The following is a 10,684-nucleotide window of genomic DNA, read 5'->3' as shown; positions in this document are numbered from 1 at the left end:
CGCCGAGCCACTTTCCTTGGGCGGCGGCTGATTGACTCCCCCCCTTTTGAAGTAGTGAACACAGTGTGAGACTCGATTTAGAAACCATGAATGCAACATGATGCATGCTTATGCTTATGCAAAGAGAAAGGGAACAAATTATTATCGAAGAACTTGTTAGAGAAATTGTAAACATCATAAACTGAAACACTTCACTTAAGCATTGGAACATTACAAATTTTTTTTTTTTTTTTTTTTTTTTTTTTTTTTTTTTTTTTTTTACAAGTCAAGAGATTTCGGGAGCTAAAATCTAAACATAAGGTCCTAAGAACTTCAGACTCAAACTCCCGGAGTAGATGGGTCCTCGGAATCTGAATGTGCACGGGAGAACAAATCCATAAACCTCCTCTTCCTTCTAGCATCTCGGTGGAGCAAGGCGTCTTTCCGACGAAGCAAGTCGTCCTTCTCAATCATCCTCTGGTTCTGGATAAAAAGCTCACGGCTCTGTTGGGCTATCTTCCCTTTCAAAGTCTCATTCTCTTGCTCGAGCTCCTGGCATCTCCTCTTCCAAGTTTCTTTTTCTTGCCTTTCTTTGGTTAATTGTTCATGAAACTCTTCCTTGGTGTCGAAGGGGATAGGCAAGGATGATGGTGGGATGGTGGACGATAGGTATCTAGGTAAGCGGTAGGGTAGGCCAAAGCTCTTGGTCCTATCAATAACCCACTGGGTGTAAGATTCATGCACATAGTCTGATTTTTTCCCCAACTGACTTCTGTTGAGTCTGCGGATAGCGCTCCAAGCTTGTGCGAATCTTTCCCTTTTGTTCGAGTGATCTCCATGGTTAAGATAGAATTCATTAGTCAAGGCAAGGTTGTTTGGTTTTGTCTTTATCGGGTACCCAAATTGTCGTCGAGCGAGAAGTGGGTTGTAGCTAATTCCGCCACGCATACCCAGAAGAGGTACGTTGGGATATTCACCACAACTCACAATAATCTCTCCAACATCTCTAGCCGCTTGGTACCAAACAATGTCAGATGGGTCAAGAGTCATGATTCGGCGAGGCCAAGAAAGTTTGTCATCATTGGTCTTGAAGGCGCGGGATTGAGGTAAGTGGGAGGTAAACCACAGATAGAGTAAAGGTGCACAACAAGAAATGGTTCCACGGCCAGCCTGGGTACGGTCATGGATAGAGTGGTAGGTATCAGCGAGTAGAGTGGGTACGGGGTTCTTTGTAAGAAAGATTTTAATGGCATTGATATCGATGAAGTTGTCAATATTTGGGAAGAGTAGAAGGCCATATATAAGGAGGGCTAGGATAGAATGGAAGGCAAGTATACTAGCTGCTTCAGCAAATATGGAGGCTTGTTGGTAGAGGAAGTGGGTGGGAAGACCTTGGAGGCCTCCTTTAGAGGTAAGGTTTTCCTGGATGATGGAAGTTTTAAGATGGAGAGCGGCTGCGATGTCGGAGGGTTTAGGGGTAGGCTCAAAACCATGGAAAGGTATCTTGTCTGGCACAGGTAAACCAACTAGGTAGGAGTACTCTTCAAGTGTGGGGACAAGCTGGTAATCGGGAAATGTGAAGCAATGGTAGAGCGGGTCATAGAACTGAACCAGGGTCTCTAGGCATCCTTCCTCAACATCTACTCTAAGAATTCTGAGCAACTTCCCATGATGAGCTTGAAAATCAATTGGATCACTTACTAAAGATGCTAGCTCCCTTAATCTCAACAGGTCTATTTTTTTGAAAAGGTACTTCCTAGTGCTTCTCAGTGGGATGTCCATATCTACAAAGTTTACAAAGAGCTTGTCTAAGTCCTTCGATAATTTGGATGAAAAAGAGTTTATGCATGGATGCATGTATGCATGATTATGCCAAAGTACGAAGAAAACATGGTGAAGTTAAGTCCAAAATGTCGGAATTAAGGGTAAACACGCCGTTTGGTAAGGACTATGGTTTCATATGTACCTGTATCACGGGTTCTACCAAGTTCCCAAAGTCATTGACCACTTCCGGATATTGTCGGATTACGGGACTACTCCCGGTCTAACAACGTCCATAGGAAAGCCTCGTTTGAGTGTAGTATCGCGTATCAACTAATTCAAGACTACTCTTGATTAGCCACCGCACTACGTCCTAAAAGGCTAAGATGGGTTAAAGGTAACTAAAGGTCCTCAACTTCATAGGTCGCTTGGAAATATCAATGCTGAACACGACTACTCATGCCAACATAGTAATATTCCCAAGATCCCTCCATTGAGCGGGGTTATCACATGTGCCACATCCGAAACTCACTCTCGGAAAGACACTATGATTATACCACCATCCTATCTTATGTTTCCCTCAAGTCCGGGTGTAGGACTTATCTCACCACTCACGTAAGAGATAAACACTTAAGCACGTATTTACAGTTTCAAATAATAACAAAGCATAAAGATGAAAAAAACAAGATAGGTTTAACCCACTTAGGAGTCTTCGATCCCCAGTGGAGTCGCCATTTTTCTGTCGCGGTGATTTTTGGATATCAAGCTATTGATTAGCGTTGACTCGCAATTTTTAAGATCACCACCGATCTTTTATTTTTCCGAAGAAAAGGGAGAAAGCTCGAAAAACCCTAGTTTTTAAGAGATCAAAAGGTCCGGGGGTTGGTTACGCAAAGGGAAGGTACTAGCACCCTAAACGTCTATAGTACTCTATAGGAACCTCTTGCTTATTTTATCTTTATGCTAAATTGATTATTTGTTTGGAAATAAATGCTTAAGTGTGAAAAGATTAAAGAGATAGGTTTAAAAGAAAGGAGAAAAAAGTTTTTTTGTTTATTGATTTGGAAAGACAAAGTCTTTTGCCTACATACCCGAATGGGATCAAAATCATGTAGTTCGGGGTAGAAAGTCGAGTGGTTGGTTTTGATTGATTTTAAAGTTCGAAAAAGAAGAGTTTAGGCAAGATAAGAGGCCGAAAAGGCATAGAAGAAATAAAAGAAATGAGTTCGATTGATTTTAAATTGGAAAAAAGTTTTGATTGATTAAAGATTGATTAAAGATTTGATTAAGAAAGAAAGAATAAAGATTGACCCCCTTTTTGAAATTTTGATTATGGAAAGTTTTTGGGTTTTGACTTTTTTCTTTTTTCTTTTTTTTTTTTTTTTTTTTTTTTTTTTTTTTTTTTAAAAACTACATGTTTTGAATTCCCTTTTTTTCCTAGTTCTCAAATCCACAGTTATTTTTTTTTGAAAAAAAACCAATACCGATAAAGCCTAGATCTAGCCTTGAATCTTAGAAAAAAAGTGAACTACCTTTGTCCTTATATTATCGTTTAAGCTTCAGAGTAAAATCGGTTACAGCTTGGGTTGTGTGGGTGTGGGTGTTTGACGCAGTGCTTGTGGTTGGTGGTGTTGGGTGTTTGACGCAGTGCTTGTGGTTGGTGGTGTTGGGTGTTTGACGCAGTGCTTGTGGTTGGTGGTGTTGGGTGGCGGATCTGATGTAGGCTTGGTCGATGGTGGTGGTTCACGGAGGAGGAGGGTGGCGGTTCTTTGTAGGCTTGGCTGATGGTGGTGGTTCACGGAGGAGGAGGGTGGCGGTTCTTTGTAGGCTCGGCTGATGGCGGTGGTTCACGGAGGAGGAGGGTGGCGGTTCTTTGTAGGCTCGGCTGATGGGGGTGGTTCACGGAGGAGGAGGGTGGCGGTTCTTTGTAGGCTTGGCTGTTCCGGCGCTTTGACTGTCCGTATTCACTCCTCTGACACGCACAGTAATTAATGCAGCATTTAAAGGACAGAATTAGGGTAAAAAACGAAGAGCCCCTCTGGGCCTGGACCAAAAAAGACCGAAAAGAAGAAAAAGGAAAAAAGGAAAGGAAAAAAAACAAAATATAAAACAGCAAACATAAAATAAAATAAAATAAAATAAAAAAAACGAAAAGAAGATACTAATAAAGATATTAATAAAAAACGGAAATAATAAAAACACTTAATAAAAGGAAAAAAAAAAAGAAGAAAATAATAACTAAGAATAATAATAATAATAATAAAAAGGTAAATAAATAAATAAAAAAAAAAAAGGGGTCGTCTTCAAAACAAAAATGAGGTATTTTAAAATACCTCCCTGCCGAAATTTCATCTGAAATGATGGAAATTTCCGGCTTAAAAGACGAGAAAAAAAGAAATAAAAACGGGTCAAAAATGGGGTATGACAACGGTTAATCGCACTACGATTCTGGAGGAAGCTTTCAACTTGGAGGTACCCATCAAGCTACCCCTGACGAAACCTCCCAAGATGAGGTCGGACTCAACTAAATACTACAAGTATCACTATGGTATTGGTCATAACACAGAAGATTGTTAGGCCTTAAGGGACAAAATAGAAGAACTTGTACAAGTTGGGTACCTAGCCTAGTTTGTCAAAAAGCCAGACAATTAGCAAGCAGGAGGAAGACCTGGAGGACACCAAGAGGAGCAGCATAGGAACTACAAAGGAGACAAAAGAAGAGATAAAATGGAATACCAAGGTAGACAAAGATACCAATCGTAGCGGCGTGAGTGACAACCTCCACAAGAACAGGAACCCTCCCAGCAAATCAGAGGTGTAATCAACACCATTGCGGGCGGATTTTCCTATGGAGGACAGTCCAACCAGTCCCTAAAACTCCATCTGCACGCCATTCGGGACATCAACATCAATTTTGTTGACGCACCATCACAATGAAGTCTCCCTCTAATCACTTTCACGGATAGGGACTTCAAGGGTATCAACCTCGTCAATAAGGACAACCCTGTGGTTGTCTCTATTATCATTGCAAACTTCATGGTGTCCAAGGTCCTTATCGACTAGGGCAGTTCCACTAATATCCTGTATTGGAAGACTTTCCACAGACTCGAGATCTCCCCCGATGCTGGTCCACTCTAGAGACCAGAGGCTACATGGACTTGATGACCACCTTCGGTCAAGGCAAGCTCTTTAGGAGCTTTACTATAAGATATCTACTGGTTGACACAGAAACATCATACTTTTCTTTAATCGGCAAGAAGACACTTAACAAGCTTGGAGCCATAGTTTCCATGCCCTATTTCCTTACCTTGACAGGGGAGATTATAACCGTCAAGGCAGACCAAAAGAAAGCACAACAGTGTTATGCAGAAAGCCTGAAGGTAGTACCATATCCTCCCACCAGGGAGCTTGCCAAGCCTTACCCCACAGTGGCTGAAGGCACTCAAGTCATGAGCATGGACGAAGGGTCTCAAATCTGAGCCCTGATCGTCTACCAAGCAAGCCTGGGAGATGAATTCGACATAGATCCACGAGACGATACCTCTAATAGAGGCCTGAAACCCATCGAAGAGCTTGCAACTTGGACCTAAACCCGGGCAATAAATGCGGCTCAATAAGGACCTCACTAGTCATGAGAACCGACACATCACCAATGTGCTACACAGAAATGCGGATTTATTTGCCTGGCAACCATCTGACATGCTGAGAATCCATCCCAGCATAATCTGCCAGAAACTTGCCATCTGTCCCCAGGCCAAACCAATATCACAGGAGAAAAGGAAGATGGGAGAAGAACGACATAAATCCGTCAAAGAAGAAGTCGTCAAACTCCTCAATGAAAACTTCATCAGAGAAGTCAAGTATTCTACCTAGCTCACTAATGTCGTCATGGTAAAAAAAACCAACAACAAATGGCAAATGTGCACCAACTACACTGATCTGAATAGGGTGTGCCTTAAAGATGTATACCCTCTGCCCTGCAATGATAGGCTAGTCAATGAAGGGTCCGGGTTCCAGGTGCTAAGCTTCTTGGACGCTTACTCTGGATACAACCAGATCAGGATGCATCCTCTAGACGAGGAGAAAATGACATTTATCACTGAAGATGTCGACTTTTGCTACAGGGTCATGCCTTTCAACCTAAAAAACGTAGGCACTACATACTAGTGAATGATGGACCGAGTCTTTGAACCACAAATCGGACGAAACATCGAGCTATATGTGGACGACATGGTTGTCAAGTCTCAAAGCATAGCCTAGCATATGGCGGACTTGGAAGAAGTCTTTGGGGAACTCCACAAATATGACATACGCCTCAACCTTGAAAAATTTACTTTCGAGGTAGGAGGAGGGAAGTTCCTTGGCTTCATGATCACTCATTGGGGGATTGATGCTAACCCCGACAAATGCACTACCATACTATAGATGCATAACCCTACAAATGTCCAAGAAGTTCATAAGTTGAATGATAAGCTAGCATCCACGTCCAGGTTCCTCCCAAAGCTCACCGAAAAGGCGAAGCCATTTTACAAATTGCTCAAGAAAATCGAGTCCTTCCTCTGAGACAAGACTTGCGAACAAGCTTTCCTGGCTTTCATGAAGACCATAGCCACACCACCAATTCTGAGTCGGCCCAGGCTAGGAGTACCCTTACTCTTGTATCTCTTAGTAGCCGACGAAGTCGTTAGCTCAACCCTTGTACAAGAGGAAGGGAAGCACCAACTCCATATCTATTTCACCAGCCGCATACTCCATGACGCCGAGACGTGCTACCAAATGATAGAAAAGGTGGTGCTAGCACTTATTACCTCGACCTGATGACTCAGAACCTACTTCCAGAGTCATCAAGTTGTAGTCAAACCGAACTACCCCATCAAGTAGATCTTGCGAAACCTTGAACTCACAGGAAGAATGGTGGCCTGGTCATTAGAACTTTTAGCTAAATTTTCTGGAAACGACGCAACCACCCCAGACTGGTGGATCCTTTATGTTGATGCTTCGTCCAATGTAAAAGGAAGCAGGGCAGGGATCATCCTCGAAGGCTCTAACAATATCACTCTAAGAAGTTGTGATGCTACACAGACTTTCAACTTGTCCAAGGACATGTTGCTAACATATACTAAACCAAGGAAACAATGCTGCTCAAGCACTATCATATCACGAAGACTCACATTGACAATTTCGAATGTTTCAAAATGTACTATATTCCCAGGGAGAGAAACACTAGAAAAGACATGCCCTCCAAGCTGGCCAACACCAAGAAGGTCGGGCACCTCAACACTATCATCCAAGAAACGGTCTAAACTCCCACCATAGACGCTTAGGAAGTTATGGCCGGAGAAGAGGTGGAACCAAACTGGATGACCCCTTACAAGAACTTCCTAATTTGGGGAGAACTTCCACCAAATGAGGACGAAGCCGAACGCCTCAAACAGAAGGCCAACTACTACGACATCCTTGATGGCAAGCTATTCAAAAGAGGGTTGATAGCACCCTTGCTAGAATGCCTAAATAGTCAACAAGAAAACTATGTCATGAGAGAACTTCACTAAGGGATTTGTTTTCTCCACTTTGGAGGATGCTCCCTAGCCACCAAAGTGGTGTGAGCCGACTACTTTGGAGGATGCTCCCTAGCCACCAAAGTGATGTGCCTCTTTCTCTCTCTCACTCACTTGAGCCTTATATAAGCATATACTTGCTTTATTTCCTAACTCATTCTTACTTGAGCGTCAGATTCCTTTATTTTGCAAGTCCCTCTTCATGTCCTCTCAACAAAGGCCATCCTCTAAGCTGATGTGTGAAATCCTAGAGCCTATTTTGGCCACGTCTACCCTGATGTGCCCTAGCTCTGAATTTTGGTAAGAACATTTAGTGAAAGTGAAATCTAGAGTCAGTATTCTTTGATATGCAATTTCTCTTAATCTTAGTTTTCTCTCATAACTGAATGTTACCTGCAAGTTACAGTCCCTTCCCTTCATACAATACTTTTTCCTATGTTAAATGAAATGAAAATGAGTATACGAAGTTTTTCATGCACAAATAATAGAATCATTAAAATGTTTAGTTTGGAAGGTTTGGAGATATTTTGAACACTTGGTAGTCTTAAACCTATGTTATCTGCAACATTATAAATTTGGTGAATTTTGTACTCAATTATTTGGTCACATCAGGCTACAATATAAAAGTGTACCATCTATATCAATAAAATATTTACATAAGATTACAATCTTATTATAGAATAGTAAATATGTTAATATTAATATTGTTGATGTATGAATCCATCTTCGTAGAGTTGTTATAACATAATCAATGATCTTAACTTTAAGTATTTGAATATGTAGTTATGTTAAATGATCATTGTGACATCCCAAAAAATTAACTATAGAAATTAAAAGATATTATTATTAGAAATAATAGTAATAATAATCTCAAAAAAGATGTAATTAAATTATTAAAATTATAGTAGATTAGAATTAAAAGGAAAAATAAGAAAATGAGGAAAAATACTCATTTTTTTAGTAAAAATTAGAAAAAGTCAACAAGAATCAACATGGTCAACCATAAACTTCTATGGTAAATGGGAAGGGGTTGACTTTATCAACTCATTAATGCCAAATTAGTAAATATGACCAAAACTTTTTTAAAAAGAGAGTTTAATTAATAAAGAGACTTAGTTACAATTTGAATTAATAGTTTAGATTGACTAAAGACTATGATTAAATATTATGAAGCTTAATAGGAAATTTTAGGATTCAATTAGGACATCTAACCTAATTGGACTTTAAGCCAAGTGGATTAAGACCCACTATATAAGGCCACACCAACCCTAGAATGACGTAGGATGGCACGCCAGTTGAGAGGGGGGGGGGGGGGGAGGGACCAAGAGTCTCAAATTTTCTCTTGCTTTGGAGGCTTGGTTGAGTGATTTGAAGGATTTTTTTTGTGAACATAGAGGTAAAATCCCTAGATCATCTCTAGATTATTCCTAGTTTACCAAACAAGCAACAAAGGTCGCAATAGGTTGTATCAATTTTCATGAGACATGTCATTGTAGAAAATTATCAAACAACTTTGTGCATTATTCATGACACTAAAACACTTAGCAAATCAATTTTCCAAAGCATAAAATAAATACCCATGACTCCAAACACGGTGTCCAACACCATCAATACAAAACAAGCATGTGAGAGAGAAGAAAACCCCCCATACCATGAAGTAGAAATAAAAAATTACAAAGGTGAAAGAGCAATATAACACTTGCTTTTATCCAATGAATCTATGCATATGTGAGACATGTTTGAGAAAAGAGAATGAGTATTTCAGCTTATAAAATGAAAGAAACTGAAATCACAAGATTTTTCTTAAGATTTTACATTTAAGCTTCACAAAAATCCCTTAAATTCACTCAACCAAGCCTCCTAAGCAAGAGACCAAATTGAGACTCTTAGTCCCCCTTTCTCTCAAAACTGGCACACCACCCTAGGTCATTCTAGGGTTGGTGTGGCCTTATATAGGGGGTCTTAATCCACCTGGGTTAAGGCCCAATTAGGTCAGGTGCCCTAATTGAATCTTAAAACTCTCTATTAAGCTTCGTGATACTTAACCTTAGTCTTTAGTTACTCTAAATTATTAATTCCAACTCTAACTAAATCTCTTTATCAATTAAATTATTTTTTTAGTTTTTTTTAATATATTTACCAATTTGTCATTAATGAGTTGACAAAGTCAACCCTTTGCCATTGACCCTAGTAGTCTATGGTTGACCTTGTTGACTTTCTCTAATTTTTACTAGAAAACGAGTATTTTTTTTCTCATTTTTCCTTTTAATCTAATTTTCTATAATTCTAATAATTTAAATAATTATCTTTATTTTCTATGTTCCAAAATATTTTCATTATTATAAATAATAAAAATAATAATTACTATAATTAATTATTTTATGTTTTAAATAATAACAAATATAATTATTATAAAATTAATAATTTTACTATACCTTGTAAGATAACCTTGTCCCTTAATTTAGTGGTCATGCTCATGGGTTTGGTCCATAGCTTGTGCGTATGGAAAAACATCTATTGGAAGAGGTCAACCCCTTAAATAAAGTTTAATATCTCGAGTGATTAGTCATTAACTTTGGTTAAAAAAAAAGAAAATAAAACTACCATGTCATCAAAATTTCTAATATTATTTCAAGAAATTAATTAAAGTAATTAATTATTTTTAAACTAATCCCCTTATATATAAATATCTAAGTGTATTAGTGCTGCACGTCATTGCTCCACTCTCTCTTCCCTCCTCTCTCCTTTACATTCATTTTCATTTGAATACTCTCTTGTTATGAAGTAATGAAATTCACTCTCCTTATGCATATGATATATCCTCTCATGCTTTTAATAACAGTTTAACAAGTTATAATTGAATATTAAAAGTTAATTCTAAATATATATTTTATCTACAAAATTTATATACATTCTTAACACACATTTGAAATATGATCTTATGCTTTTAATATCACCTAAAAGGTTCAACTCAATTTCTTATCTCTTTCAATTTAGTATTTTCAAATTCTTTACTTGTAAATTTAATTTGAATATTTTAAATTTTTTTATCACTAATTAATAATAACAATATGCATACCACAACATAAATTATTTATCATAAATATGAAATTTATTTATTTTTGGTTACAAGAGAGTTAGAGAATATTAAAAGGAAAAAAAAACAAAAGAATAACATACTAATTTAAAAGACATTTTTTTGTTAGCACACGACACGTCTCATCGTGTAACATTTACCAACAAACAATCCTAATCCAACACAAAATAACCGTTCAAAAATAAAATAATTATCATTAAAAACTATTATGAAATATAATAATAATAATATCAATAATAACAATAATAAAAATAATTATTATAAATATGAATAATTCTACCATACTGTG

General features: G+C 38.2%; 1 protein-coding gene across 1 annotated transcript; it reads right to left on the bottom strand.

Moving 5' to 3' along the window:
• Window positions 1–318: 318 nt before the first annotated feature.
• LOC114401992 lies at window positions 319–1,761 on the bottom strand. The gene has a single exon (XM_028364554.1). The coding sequence runs from the start codon at window positions 1,759–1,761 to the stop codon at window positions 319–321; it is 1,443 nt and encodes a 480-aa protein (XP_028220355.1).
• Window positions 1,762–10,684: the final 8,923 nt, after the last annotated feature.

This window comes from Glycine soja, chromosome 20, assembly GCF_004193775.1.
Source record: "Glycine soja cultivar W05 chromosome 20, ASM419377v2, whole genome shotgun sequence".
NCBI lineage: Eukaryota > Viridiplantae > Streptophyta > Magnoliopsida > Fabales > Fabaceae > Glycine > Glycine soja.
This window is presented reverse-complemented; position numbering and strand designations above follow the sequence as displayed.